The 15,007-nt window shown below is 45.8% G+C and overlaps 1 protein-coding gene and 1 non-coding gene across 2 annotated transcripts; both read right to left on the bottom strand.

Moving 5' to 3' along the window:
- Positions 1–3,905: 3,905 nt before the first annotated feature.
- On the bottom strand, positions 3,906–11,224 carry SMG8 (SMG8 nonsense mediated mRNA decay factor). Its single transcript, XM_066264072.1, has 4 exons — positions 9,235–11,224; positions 7,954–8,099; positions 6,180–7,052; positions 3,906–5,211 (listed from the first exon to the last, which is right to left on the bottom strand). Exons 1-4 carry the CDS (start codon positions 10,991–10,993, stop codon positions 5,014–5,016), a joined length of 2,976 nt encoding a protein of 991 aa, XP_066120169.1. The 5' UTR covers positions 10,994–11,224; the 3' UTR covers positions 3,906–5,013.
- Positions 5,253–5,416, bottom strand: LOC136327642 (U1 spliceosomal RNA). The gene has a single exon (XR_010729822.1). It is a non-coding gene; the product is annotated as a U1 spliceosomal RNA (small nuclear RNA).
- Positions 11,225–15,007: the final 3,783 nt, after the last annotated feature.

Raw genomic sequence — 15,007 nt, 5'->3', positions numbered from 1 at the left:
CTATGAGTTGATGCTTCTCATCTCTCTCCCTTCCTCTCTCTCCAATAAACAAACAAATAAATAAATGCCTTTATTCTATTTTAGGGGTTTATTTTATATTCTTTTTTTTTTTTTTTGGTATTTTTCTGAAGCTGGAAACAGGGAGGCAGTCAGACAGACTCCTGCATGCGCCCGACTGGGACCCACCCGGCAAGTCCACCAGGGGCAATGCTCTGCCCATCCGGGACATCGCTCTGTTGTCGCTCTGTTGCGACCAGAGCTACTCTAGCGCCTGAGGCAGAGGCCACAGAGCCATCCCCAGCGCCCGGGCCATCTTTGCTCCAGTGGAGCCTTGGCTGCGGGAGGGGAAGAGAGAGACAGAGAGGAAGGAGGAGGGGAGGGGGGGAGAAGCAGATGGGCGCTTCTCCTGTGTGCCCTGGCCGGGAATCGAACCCGGGGCTTCCACACGCCAGGCCGACGCTCTACCACTAAGCCAACCGGCCAGGGCTATTTTATATTCTTTTGAAGTTTCCTGAGTTAAAACTTAGGATATTTCAATTCAGACTTTTTTTTAAAATAAAGGTGCCAAAAGCTGGCCCGTTCCCCCAGGACCAGCTGTGGACCACCCCCAGCCAGTGTGCAGTGCTTCCCTTGTTCATTTCTACTGCACTCCGTTTGCTCTGATTTCCTCCTAAAGTTTTCTAGAAAGGTGAGAAAAGTATGTTGTAGATCCTTTTGGGCTCTACTTTTTTAAAATTGATTGCCCTTAGAGAAAGAGGAAGCAGAGAGAGAGAAAAAGAAACATCACTTTGTTGTTCTACTTATTTATGCATTCATTGGTTGATTCCTGTTTGTGCCCCGACTGGGGCAAGGGATTGAACCTGAAACCTTGGCAAAGGGGGACAACACTCTAACTAAATGGGATAACCTACAGTTTACAATGGCCATGCTGCCTCTGCTCATGGCTGTGCTGTCGTCACCGTCACCAGTAAGACAAGAAACTGCCTGACCAGGTGGTGGTGCAGTGAATAGAGCGTCGGACTGGGATGCAGAGGACCCAGGTTCGAGACCCCGAGGTTCCCAGTTTGAGCACAGGCTCGTCTGATTTGAGCAAGAAAGCAATCAATGAACTAAGGAGTCACAACGAAAAACTAATGATTATGCTTCTCATCTCTCTCCATTCCTGTCCCTCTCTCTGTAAAGAAAAAAAAAAAAAGAAAAGAAAAGAAACAGACCATCCTTAAGCCACCAGATGCCTGGACTATGAGCATTTCAGCTCTTTAACTGCCAACGCATGGCTTGCATGGCAGGCGACCCCACTCCTTTAATCGTACTGTTAACCAGGAGTGCCAAGTCCTTGGGCCCCGGAGGTGCAAAACTTTGGTTGTATCACTTGCTCAGCTATGGTTCCCAAAGCATATTTTCTAGGCATCTGTCTGGTTAGGGGGCACCTTCAGCCTGAACCATTCTTGGCCTTAGCATTGATATAAAGTACCATGATCAAATGTTTGTGTCTTCCCTTCAAATGTATCTGTTCAAACCCTAAACCCCAATGCAATGGTATTTGGGGAACAGGGCCTTTGGGAGGTGTTTAGGTCGTGAGGGTGGATCCCCTTACAAGAAGAGGAAGAGACCAGAGACCCCTCTCTCTCCACCATGCGAGGACACAGTGAAGGTGGCCATGCGCAAACCAGGGAAAAAGCTTATACCAGACAGTGAATATGGGCATCTTGATATTGAACTTCCCAGACTCCAGAACTGGGAGGAGCAAATGTTTGTTGTTCCAGCTGTGCAGTGTGGTATTTTGTTACAGCAGTCCCAGCTGGCTACAGCACAGGGTCACTAGTTCTGTCTTTTTTCCTTTGCTCATGACAGGTTGCCCTGGGGCCTCTGACACCCTTCCTTGTCAGCAGACCTTATCTGGAGCCATCTCTGTCCATTAGGGAGGTTCTAATGACATTAAATCTCCAAAGATGGCCCTGGCCGGTTGGCTCAGTGGTAGAGCGTCGGCCTGGCGTACAGAAGTCCCGGGTTCAATTCCCAGCCAGGGCACACAGGAGAAGCGCCCATCTGCTTCTCCACCCCTCCCCCTCTCCTTCCTCTCTGTCTCTCTCTTCCCCTCCTGCAGCCGAGGCTCCATTGGAACAAAGATGGCCCGGGCGCTGGGGATGGCTCCTTGGCCTCTGCCCCAGGCACTAGAGTGGCTCTGGTCGCGACAGAGCAATGCCCCGGAGGGGCAGAACATCGTCCCCTGGTGGGCAGAGCGTCGCCCCTGGTGGGCATGCTGGGTGGATCCCGGTCGGGCACATGCGGGAGTCTGTCTGACTGTCTCTCCCCATTTCCAGCTTCAGAAAAATACAAAAAAAAAAATAATAAATAAAAATAAACCTCCAAAGAAAAGGGATCAGGGTTCTCCACCTCTTTAAAAATTTTTATTTAAAAAATTTGAATTTAAATTTATTTAAAGCCTGACCATGCAGTAGCAGAGTGGAGAGAGTATCAGCCTGAGACACTGAGGACCCAGGTTCGAAACCTTGAGGCCGCCAGCTTGAGCACAGGATCATTGGCTTGATCCCAAGGTTGCTGATTTGAGCAAGGTGTCACTGGCTTGGCTAGAGCCCCCTGGTCAAGGCACATATGAGAAAGCAATTGATGAACAACTAAGGTGCCACAGGAAGAATTGATGCTTCTCATCTCTCTCCCTTCCTGTCTGTCCCTATCTGACCCTCTGTCTCTCTCGCTAAAAAACAAACAACAACAACAAAAAAAACCAAGGTGTTTTCTATACAGTAATTGCAATTGTGTATTTTTATTTTTTAGAGACAGCGAGAGTCAGAGAAAGGGACAGATAGGGATAGACAGGAACGCAGAGAGATGAGAAGCATCAATCATCAGTTTTTCATTGTGGCACTTTAGTTGTTCATTGATTGCTTTCTCATATGTACCTTGACCGTGGGGCTACAACAGACTGAGTAACCCTTTGCTCAAGCCAGTGACCTTGGGTCCAAATTGGTGAGCTTTGCTCAAACCAGATGAGCCCGTGCTTAAGCTGGCGACCTCGGGGTCTTGAACCTGGGTCCTCCGCATCCCAGTCCGACGCTCTATTCACTGTGCAACCGCCTGGTCAGGCTGTATTTTATTTATTTTTTTAGTGAGAGAGAGAAAAGTTGGGGGAGGAGTAGGAAGCATCAACTCATAGTATTACCAGCTTCTCGCATGTGCATTGAGCGGCCACACCTGGGGTTTCTGAACTAGTATATTCCAGGTGGATGCCCTATTCACTGTGCCACCACAGATCAGGCCTTATTTGCACCTCTTAATCAAAACTTAAATAACTGCTTTAAGCTATTAGTAAGCCATCTTATGCAAATACTGTATTTCATATATATGCAAACTAAAACCTCCAATTTAATTTCCGAGCATTTCAGAATTAATGTGTTTAGGAAAATGTAATCAATAATACTAAAATTCTGTTATGTTAACTTATCTTACACACTTTTCTAATTGGTGATATATCAGTGTCACCATGTTGATGCTCATGAAAGTTACCATAGACTTATAACATCTGTATCATTTAACAAATTGTTTCATGGTATAGGAATTAAAAAAAATAAAGTGTGTTAATATTTTGGATTTAAAAACTTTAGCTTGGCTTGTGGTGGTGCAGTGGATAGAGTATTGACATGGAATGCTGAGGTCGTTGGTTCGAAATACTGGCCTTGCCCGGTCAAGGCACATATGAGAAGCAATCAATGAACAACTAAAGTGTAGCAACTATGAACGGATACTTCTTGCTCCACCCTAACCCTTCTCTCTCCTCTTTCTGTAAAGTCAATAAAACCTTAAAAAAACAAAAAAAAGTGCCTGACCAGGCGGTGGCGTGGTGGATAGAGCATCAGACTGGGATGCAGAGGACCCAGGTTCGAGAACCCGAGGTCGCCAGCTTGAGCGTGGGTTCATCTGGTTTGAGCAAAATCCCACCAGCTTGAACCCAAGGTCGCTGGCTTCAGCAAGGGGTAACTTGGTCTGCTGAAGGCCCGCGGTCAAGCAATCAATGAACAACTAAGTTGTTGCAATGCGCAATGAAAAACTAATGATTGATACTTCTCATCTCTCTCCGTTCCTGTCTGTCCCTGTCTATCCCTCTCTCTGACTCACTCTCTGTCTCTGTAAAAAAAACCCAAAAAAACAACAACAAAAAAAAGCTTTAGCTCAGACAGCATTCATTTAAAATATGGTTTTTCATCAGTCCAAGAATAAAATGGTAAGAAAAAAAGAATCTAACTCAGGTAACAGAACTGTGAACCTAACAACAAGTTGAAGATAATTTTAGGAGCAGCATCTTATTTATTTATACAGGGACAGAGATAGAGTCAGAGAGAGGGACAGAGAGACAGGAATGGAGAGAGATGACAAGCATCAATCAGTTTTTTGTTTTGACACCTTAGTTGTTCATTGATTGCTTTCTCATATGTGCCTTGACTGCGGGCCTTCAGCAGACCGAGTAACCCCTTGCTTGAGGCAGTGACCTTGGGTCCAAGCTGGTGAGCTTCTGCTCAAGCCAGATGAGGCCGTGCTCAAGCTAGTGACCTTGGAGTCTCAAACCTGGGTCCTCCGCATCCCAGTCCGACTGTGCCACCGCCTGGTCAGGCAGGAGCAGCATCTTAAGTAAAATCCCAGTTAAAACATAATTTTAGCAAAAACTAATTTCTGGCTCAACATGATTATGCAATACTCAGTTCTGACAGAAACATGTCTTGTTATGGACAGTGAAAGAGAAAAACAGAGTTATCAACCATGTATATTAAGTCGTTTTTTGAGAATAACCAATGTTTATTAGGAATTTGCAGTCCCATTGACAATAAATATCAATAATATCATGAAATAGAACAATTATTGTCCAAATAATGAGCTCCTGTAACCAAAACACATTTTGGATTCAAGAAAACACAGCATACACAATATCAAGAAAACACCCCATATACAGCAAAAACAAAACAGTTCAAGTTTAGGATTGAATTGGCTGGAAGACACTTACTGCGTTACAGCTTTTAGAACCCCACGGAGCACCTTGTAACTCATTAAGTGCACGTTCTCCTTTGGAGGGAAACAAGGTCCTCTTTCTGTCACATATGCATAAGGAAACCTCAAAACCCAGAGGCCATCCGGTGGGAGAGTGATTTCTTGTTTTTCTGGGTGGAATATTGGACATGGTGGTGGGCCTGGTTGAACCTGAAAAGCATAGGTAAAATAATCTTTACTTTTTTTTAACCCAGGGGAGAGCGCGAACGCAGTCCCCCACTACCACAAATTATGCAGTTGAGTTTCCCACATTTGGGGAAATCGCAGGGGTCAGCACACTCGGAGTGCAATAAGTGAGCCTCACCCTGGGAAAACCACCTGTGTGATCATGATATCTCTCCTGCCAGGTAGGTATAATCTTTACTCTTTTCAATAAAAAACACCTGAAAGATAAATGCCTAAACAAACAACAGGTTTCTCAGTAATGGGTACACACCTAACTCTAATCATATTCAATACTACTTCATTATTTAGGCTCAAATGTTATCCTGCTTTTCTACAGATAGTTAACATCAAGTGAACCAATTGACATGAACTGATGGCATGAACTGATTAACACACAATTTATTTTATTTATTATTATTATTTTTTGTATTTTTCCTAAGTGAGGAGTAAGGAGGCAGAAAGACAGACTCCCACATGCACCCGGCCAGGATCCACCCGGCATGCCCACTAGGGGGCGATGCTCTACCCATCTGGGACGTTGCTCTGTTGCAACTGGAGCCATTCTAGCACCTGAGGTGGAGGCCATGGAGCCATCCTCAGCACCAGGGCCAACTTTACTCCAATGGAGCCCTGGCTGCGAGACAGGAAGAGGGAACTAGAAAGGAGAAGGAATGGTGGAGAAGCAGATGGCGCATCTCCTGTGTGCCCTGGCTGGGAATTGAACCCGGGACTGCCACATGCTGGGTCGATGCTCTACCACTGAGCCAACCAGCCATGGCCACACAATTTATTTTTCAAAAAAAAAAAAAAGAATATTAGACATAAAAAGTATTTAAAATTAAGACCTGTTCAGTGAAATAATTACTTTGATATTATCTTGTACTTTTTAAAAACAATCAAAATAAGCATCAGCACGCTTTGTTTCTAAAGACAGAAATGGTTGTATTTCTTACCTGAGGCATCAGGATTATCTGCAAAGGAGCATCAGGAACCACAACAAAAAGCCTCATAAGTTGAGCATAATGTGGTTTTAGCCCTCTACCCTGAGATGAGGACAGAATATATAAGGGCATATCACTATTCAGGGCTTTTAAAGCTGATTCCTTTGGTCCACTTCCCAGTACTTTCATTACTTTGTCAGGTCCCGAGCACATAAACCTCCGACCTCGAGAGTCTTCATATTCAAAGCCCACGAATGCTCGCGCTATGTCATCTCGCCGTCTTCCTCTTCCCATCACAACTGCACTCCTCTTTCCAGGGACAGCTTTATTTGGAGCAGGCCAAGAATTTGTGTCTAAGTCTCCTTCATCTTCAGCTCTAGTCCTGATGACAATGTCCCAAGGCATAAGATAGTTTGTTCCTGGAATGAAGCCCTGTTGGTCCAAACCCGTATGAAAGTTGTAAGACTTAGCAGGGCCTAGTTTAACCAAAGACCAGCTGGAGAATTTGGGAAGGAGACCTTTCGGGCAATTTGAATGCAGCATGCCTGGGAGATACTCAACTGTGGATGCCTGTCGATCAACCAAGTTTGGTCTCTTCTCAGTTTTTGCTTCTCCTTGACCATGAACTTCTGGATTATCTCCTCCTGCTTGTGGATCAGCTGGATAGGTACCTAAGCTACCTGTGGATTGGCCTAAACTCAACGCTAGACTCAGACTTGTGCTATCTCCTTGGGTTTGAGGTTCTTTTTCTTTAAGTTTATCAGCATCTGCATCTGGAGGGGCAGGAGAAGATTCATTTTTGGCAGGAGCAGGATCTGGAGTACTTGGTTCAAATACTGGGAAATTGATATGATCCAATTTTCCACAACATTTTTCTTCCAGAAGCTGTAGAGGAAGAAGGAAAAAAAAAAACACCTGTGAACTTTTCATTTAAAACAACATATTCTTGGTCCTGGTTGGTTTGCTAAGTGGATAGAGCACGAGCCTGGCGTGCAGAATTCCTGGGTTCAATTCCTGGTCAGGAGAAGTGACCATCTCCTTCTCTCCTCCTCCCCCTTTTCTTTCTCTCTCTCACTGCCAGTGGCTCAATTGGTTTGAGTGTCAGCCCCTGGCATTGAGGATAGCTCAGTTGGTCCCAATGCGTCAGCCTCAGCCACTAAAAACAGCTCTATTGATTCGAACAATTGGCCCTAGACAGGGTGCCAGGTGGATCTACCTCCCATCCTCTCACTTAAAAAACAAAAACAATGCCTGACCAGGCAGTGGCACAGTGGCTAGAGCGTCAGTTTGGGATGCAGAAGGACCCAGGTTCAAGACCCTGAGGTCGCCAGCTTGAGTGCGGGCTCATCTGGTTTGAGCAAAAGCTCACCAGCTTGGACCCAAGGTCACTGGTTCGAGCAAGGGGTTACTCGGTCTGCTGAAGGCCCGCAGTCAAGGCACATATGAGAAAGTGATCAATGAACAACTAAGGTGTCGCAACTAAAAACTGATGATTGATGCTTCTCATCTCTCTCCATTCCTGGCTGTCTGTCCCTATCTATCCCTCTCTCTGACTCTATCTCTGTCTCTGTAGAAAAAAAAAACAAAAACAACACATTCTTCACTTTAAAAAGCAAGATCAACAATGACTAAGCAAGTAAGTACATATAAGAAAATTTCCCTTATCTACATATCACACTGCAGTTTTACCTTTTTTGATACGTCTGAAAATATTTGTACTCAGTTGGTAGTTAACAAAAAAACAAACAAACAAGAAACCAAGGAGAAGAGAAAAATCCAGGTCTACCTGATAAAAGTCATAGTTAGCTGCCTTGATATCAAAGGGATCATCTCGAGGTGCTTGTTTCCTTCCACAGTTACAGGCGCCAGTGGATCGAGCTCGGCTGTTGTGATACAGCACAGGAGGGTTTCTATCAGCCTCCGGCTTTTCTCCTGAGAACGTGAGTCACTATTAATTCCACACCCACAACATGGAGTCAAATTTATTTTGCATTCTATAGCATCTAACCCCCAAATTTCTCCAAATAATACTTTCAGAATGAGGGGAAAAAACCCAAAATACCAAACCTTGACTAAATATATTAACAGAACAAATAAAAATATCTTAGAGTTGCTAAGTAACTTTTATCATTATTATGGTAACCTTACACTTCATCATATTCATTTTAGTTCAACAAAAACTACAATATAAAAATGTTCATATGAAATTTCTGAAACTGTATTATTTAACAGTTCTCATTTACTAATCTTCTAGGGTTTATTGTTTAAATATGATAAAATAATTAGTAGCCATGGCTGATTATTTTTTCTACAGCAGGAGAAAACTTAAATGTGATGTATCTACATTTCCATAGAGCTCTTTAAAAATATCAGTCTAGCCTGACCTGTGGTGGCACAGTGGATAAAGTGGAACGCTGAGGTCACCAGTTCAAAACCCTGCACTCGGCCCTGGCCGGTTGGCTCAGCGGTAGAGCGTCGGCCTGGCTTGCGGGGGACCCGGGTTCAATTCTCGGCCAGGGCACATAGGAGAAGCGCCCATTTGCTTCTCCACCCCCCCCCCCTTCCTCTCTGTCTCTCTCTTCCCCTCCCGCAGCCAAGGCTCCATTGGAGCAAAGATGGCCCGGGGCGCTGGGGATGGCTCCTTGGCCTCTGCCCCAGGCGTTAGAGTGGCTCTGGTCGCGGCAGAGGGACCCCCCGGAGGGGCAGAGCATGACCCCCTGGTGGGCAGAGCGTTGCCCCTGGTGGGTGTGCCGGGTGGATCCCGGTCGGGCGCATGCGGGAGTCTGTTTGACTGTCTCTCCCCGTTTCCAGCTTCAGAAAAATAAAAAAAAAAACCCAAAACAAACAAACAAACCAAAAAACCCTGCACTTGCCCGGTCAAGGCACATATGGGAGTTGATGCTTCCTGCTCCTCCCCCTTCTCTCTCTCTCTTTCCTCTCTAAAAAATGAATAAAGACTTAAAAATATCAATCTATGGTGAACAAATTCTCTTAGAACAAGAATAAAAACATAGCTCCAAGTTTTGATTTCAAAATGCCAAAAAAACTTATATAAGCTACTCATTACCTGATTTAGGTAATGAGTGAAATTTATGTACACAATGTTGATCAGTTAAACTCCTCTCCTCACAGAGCTGATGGCCATTGCTCCAGAACTTGTAGCAGTCCTCGTGTAACTGCATGGCGTATTTGTGAAAGGCTGGCCCTTTAGCGTGTTGGCTGTATACTCGTAGAGCCTGGGCAAGTTGATTCTTATGGACAGTCATTGTGTAATTATGAGGCAAATTTGACTGATAGGCACTATGGGCCATGGGTAGAGCTTTTTGGCACCGGTTTTCTGAGAATTTGGTGTCAATATCCAAAAACCCTTCCAAGACTTTAATACTGCTTAAAATCTTAGATGTTATCTCCCCAGTGGGAGACGCCAGGTCCTCCTCTTTGCCATCAATAGCTACTTCATACAGTTTTGAAGCTGCTGAGATCCACTTCTGGTAAGTGGGAAGTTCAAAATGGGAAGGCTGTGGGTTCCTGCCCACACTGTCATCAAAACCTTTCTTGCTTAGGACTAGCTCCACATGCTGCCATAGAAATTCCCGAAGAGTGAAATCCACTAGCTGCCCTGAAGAACTGGAACTGCTGCTGTCAACGTGGAAAGAAAGTTGTTGTCGGGCGTGCTGCCTCATCACCTGGTATCGCCTGGGACCAGAAAGGGATGTAGGCACCAGCAAAGACTCAGGGTCCTTCATAGTACAATGACTCCTAAGTTGGTCCAGCAACATGCCTACTGGGTCCTCCTCCTGGCTTCCCGGAACTATGTACACAAAAGCTTGGTTGGCAGGCACAGTAAAGAGGCAGTTGATACTCTGGTTAGTCAATACACGACTCTTCCGGAAGATTCTATAAATCTGGTCCTCCAGGGCATGCTGCAGTCTCCTTTTGGGAGAATGCTTCTTGGGCTTGTCTGGATGAGCTGGGTCTTGGTTTCGAGGGGGTTCCACTTTGAGGGCTCCATTAAGTTGAAAGAGAAAAAGGAGTCTAGGAGGGCAAGGTCGGCAGTTGAGTTTCCAGTCTTTGCCAACCGGACAATCCTTAATGGCTGTTTTGAGGAGTGGTAGTACTTTCTGTCTCAGTCCATCTAGGGCTCTGAACACTCGATCATAAGTAATGTCAAAGGAACAAGTGGGATGGACCAGCAGCAGAATGTGACAAACCGAGAAAAGGTAAAGGAGACTGAGGCACTGAAGTTTCTCTTGATGTTTCCAGAACTCGTGCGCTTCTGCATGAGGTAAAGAGAGGCCACCTCCAGCTTCCCCACTCTGAAGGGCTCGACAAGCCCGCAGAAGCTGGGAGTTGTCACAGATGGAAGTGAGAAGGAGATAGAGAACTTTGCTTTCCTGATTGTAATAGGCCTGCAGCAGGCTGTAGTCCTGCGCGCCTGGCTCAGTTTGGTTACCTTCCGCGGCAGCTGCACCTCCCAGAACTGGATCAGCGGCCCCAGCCCCAGGGTCCCCGGCTCCACCAGCTTCCCTGACAGCGCTGGCTTCGCTCCTAATTCCCGGCTCAGGGTCCCCAGGATCTTGGTGGCGAAAAAGGGGAAAGACCTGTCGGTCGCACACCGTGTTCACAAGTGAGAATTTCTCGGAATTCAGTCGCAGGGCCGTTTTGCCGAAGATTCCCACCACGCAGATCTCATCCTCTCGCCAGGGAGGCTCCGGTCCGCTAGGCACGCTCCCTTCGCCCTCTGGAGGGGCTCCCTCCGGGATTTCAGGGCTGTTCCAGACTGAAGCTCCCATCAGAAGCTCTCGCAAGCTGACAGGACCCGCCATGGTGCCGAAGCTTCTCTACAGTACTTCCGGTCCGCTCGGTAAACCCGACCGACTTTCGTTCAGGTTTGAAATCCTCTTCCGCGGCTGCAGTTCCTGCTTTCCTCTCACTTTAGGTTCCGCCTCCCGTTCCTCCCCTCCTAGTTTTTCTGCAGTTTTCCCTCGTCTTGCCCTACAGCGGTTTAAGGTTTTCCTTAACCTGAGGCTGTAGAAATTGAGATATCACATTAGTCTGACCAGGTGGTGGTTCAGAGGATAGAGCCTCGATCTGGGAAGGTGAGGACCTAGGTTCTAAGTGAGGTTACTAGCTCAGTTAAAGCGCAGAGTGGCCGGCTTGAGCCCAAGGTCTCTGGCTTGAGCAAAGGGTCACTGGCTTAGCTGGAGCCGCCCCCGCCCCGCTCCCCAACAAGGCACATATGAGAAAGCAATCAATGAGCAACTAAAGTGCCACAACTGTGAGTTAATGCTTCTCATCTTTCTCCCTTCCTGTCGGTCTCTGCCTCTCTGTAAAGAAACAATTTATGACACTGCACAATAATAACATGATTGAATCTTAAAAGTGTTGATTGAAAGAAGGCAAAAATACACCTGGCCTGTGGTGGTGCAGTGGATAAAGCAGCGACCTGGAACTCTGAGGCTGCCAGTTCAAAACCGTGGGCTTGTCTGGTCAAGGCACGTATGAGAGTTGATGCTTCCCGCTCCTTCTCTCTCTCTCTGAAATGAATAAGTAAAATCTTAAAATAGAAGACAAGAATATATATCAAATGGTTTTATTTTATTTTATGTATTTTTCTGAAGTTAGAAGCGAGGAGGCAGACAGACAGACTCCCGCATGCGCCCCCCCCATCCACAGGCATGCCCACCATGGGGTGATGCTCTGCCCATCTGGGGCGTTGCCCCGCTGCAACCAGAACCACTCTAGCGCCTGAGGCGGAGGTCATAGAGCCATCCTCAGCGTCAGGTCCAACTTTGCTCCAATGGAGCCCTGGCTGCAGGAGGAGAAGAGAGAGACAAAGGATAAGGGGAAGGGTGGAGAAGCAGATGGGCGCTTCTCCTGTGTGCCTTGACCAGGAATCGAACCCTGGACTTCCACACGCTGGGCTGACGCTCTACCACTGAGCCAACCAGCCAGGGCCACAAATGGTTTTATTTATACAGAGTTCAGAAGCAAGTAAAATAAACCACAGCAGGGGTCGGGAACCTATGGCTTGTGAGCCAGATGTGGCTCTTTTGATGGCTGCATCTGGCTCACAGACAAATCTTTAATAAAAAAATGTTAAAAATATAGAAGATTCTCATGTATTACAATCCATTCATTTCATGGTTCATGTTCATGGTTGCGGGACACCACCAAGTTTTTATTGGATAATGCGTAAGGTTCACTGGTCGTTGTATGGCTCTCACGGAATTACATTTTATTGTTGTTGTTTTTTTTTCATTTTTCTGAAGCTGGAAACGGGGAGAGACAGTCAGACAGACTCCCGCATGCGCCCGATCGGGATCCACCCGGCACGCCCACCAGGGGCGACGCTCTGCCCACCAGGGGGTGATGCTCTGCCCATCCTGGGCGTCACCATGTTGCGACCAGAGCCACTCTAGCGCCTGAGGTAGAGGCCACAGAGCCATCCCCAGCGCCCGGGCCATCTTTGCTCCAATGGAGCCTTGGCTGCGGGAGGGGAAGAGAGAGACAGAGAGGAAAGCGCGGCGGAGGGGTGGAGAAGCAAATGGGCGCTTCTCCTGTGTGCCCTGGCCGGGAATCGAACCCAGGTCCTCCGCACGCTAGGCCGACGCTCTACCGCTGAGCCAACCGGCCAGGGCGGAATTACATTTTAAAATATGTGGCGTTCATGGCTCTCTCAGCCAAAAAGGTTCCTGACCCCTGAACCACAGCATAATGGTGTATACTTAGAGGGTAAAAGCCAGAAATATTTATTGTAACAAGCATATCAGTAATTAGTTTTAGAGGAAAGGTTATAATAGGGGAGGGAGACAAGGTTTCTAAAGACATTTATACTGTCTTTCTTGATGGTTAGATGAGTGTTTTATGATTTGTTAAATTATACCGCTCACAAAAATTAGGGGATCAGGGAATGTGCAGATACTCCAGGACTTTCAGCCTTTTCTATAGTGCATTTATTTTCACTGAAGAAAAGTAGGTTTTGCATCTCATTTGCATACCTGAACAACTTTGACTTGTTTTTCTGATGTACTTGTTTAAAAAAAAAAAGCGGCCTGACCTGTGGTGGCGCAGTGGATAAAGCGTCGACCTGGAAATGCTGAGGTCGCCGGTTCGAAACCCTGGGCTTGCCTGGTCAAGGCACATATGGGAGTTGATGCTTCCTGCTCCTCCCCCCCCTTCTCTCTCTGTCTCTCTCCTCTCTCTCTCTCCTTTCTAAAATGAATAAATAAAAAAATTAAAATAAAAAAAAATTAAAAAAAAAAGCTTTTTTATTGCTTTATATTTATTTTGAAATATCCCCTAATTTTTGTGAGCAGTATATTTGTTTTATATACTTTTCTCTATGTGCTATGGTTCTAGTGAAAACATTAAAAAGAAAAACCAAAGGTTTATTTTTTATTGCTCTTTATTTAAAAACATAACCAGATGTACCCTGGTAGTTAATATTCCCAGGTTGTCATTTAGTCTCAAAATAAACATTGGGAACATATGATCAGCAAGAGAGCCATAGTGTTTACAGGATTCTCAAATAGCTACAATAAAAAAACCTGGGCCCTGGTGGGTTGGCTCAGTGGTAGAGCGTCGGCCTGGTGTGCAGAAGTCCCGGGTTCGATTCCTGGCCAGGGCACACAGGAGAAGCGCCCATCTGCTTCTCCACCCCACCCCTCCCCCTCTCCTTCCTCTCTGTGTCTCTCTTCCCCTCCTGCAGCCGAGGCTCCATTGGAGCAAAGATGGCCCGGGCGCTGGGGATGGCTCCTTGGCCTCTGCCCCAGGCGCTAGAGTGGCTCTGGTCGCGGCAGAGCGACGCCCCGGAGGGGCAGAGCATCACCCCCTGGTGGGCATGCCGGGTGGATCCCGGTTGGGCGCATGCGGGAGTCTGTCTGACTGCCTCTCCCCGTTTCTAGCTTCAGAAAAAAAACAAAAACCAAACAACAACAACAACAACAAAAAAAACCTGTCATAAAAATTAATAAATGATGCAAAAATTAATAAATGATGTAGAATACATTCTAGGACTTGGTACAATGGCAAAAACAACTTTACAAATATTTATAGGATTTCTATAACATTTTATATTATGAACTTTTATTCCACAGGAATGATCAAATCAGTTAAATTAAATTGATATAATACACAGTTGTTGCCTGACCAGGCGGTGGCGCAGTGGATAGAGCATCGGACTGGGATGCAGAGGACCCAGGTTTGAGACCCCGAGGTCGCCAGCTTGAGCACGGGCTCATCTGGTTTGAGCAAAAGCTCACTAGCTTGGACCCAATGTCGCTGGCTTGAGCAAAGGGCTACTTGGTCTGCTGAAGGCCCACGGTCAAGGCACATATGAGAAAGCAATCAATGAACAACTAAGTTGTAGCAACAAAAAACTAGTGATTGATGCTTCTCATCTCTCTCCGTTCCTGTCTGCCTGTCCCTATCTATCCCTCTCTCTGACTCTCTCTCTGTCCCTGTAAAAAGAAAACAGAAACAAACAAACAAAAAAATACAGTTGTTTATTAATATTATAAACATTCTGAGTGCCTCAAAAAATATTTTGTACGAATACTCAATTGCTTTATTCTCAACGATCATTGCCTTTATTCACACAAAATATATATTAAGCTAGCAGGTTAAAAAAGACTTCTACTGGAAGCACATATGTTTCTTAACTTTATTACCTATTGAATTTTTATCTATAAATGTGCTGTAAACATAAATGTAGATGATGTAAAACAAAAGTATCATCAATGGTCTGCTTTCTAGTCTGGTGACTTTTATAACACTATTCAGCATCTCAGAACAATATTTATCTGTGGAAATATTGATACAACCATTTCTGGGAAGTT

The sequence above is a fragment of the Saccopteryx bilineata genome, chromosome 2, assembly GCF_036850765.1.
Source record: "Saccopteryx bilineata isolate mSacBil1 chromosome 2, mSacBil1_pri_phased_curated, whole genome shotgun sequence".
NCBI classification, from domain to species: domain Eukaryota; kingdom Metazoa; phylum Chordata; class Mammalia; order Chiroptera; family Emballonuridae; genus Saccopteryx; species Saccopteryx bilineata.
This window is presented reverse-complemented; position numbering and strand designations above follow the sequence as displayed.

What these genes read in the sequence shown, in the direction of transcription:
- SMG8 (XM_066264072.1), bottom strand. Translation starts at nt 10,993, where the DNA reads ATGGCGGGTCCTGTCAGCTTGCGAGAGCTTCTGATGGGAGCTTCAGTC. An exon ending in TCACTCATTACCTAAATCAG is followed by an intron (nt 8,100 to 9,234) that starts GTAATGAGTAGC and finishes TCACGTTCTCAG; the next exon opens with GAGAAAAGCCGGAGGCTGAT. An exon ending in AGATAATCCTGATGCCTCAG is followed by an intron (nt 5,212 to 6,179) that starts GTAAGAAATACA and finishes TATGCTTTTCAG; the next exon opens with GTTCAACCAGGCCCACCACC.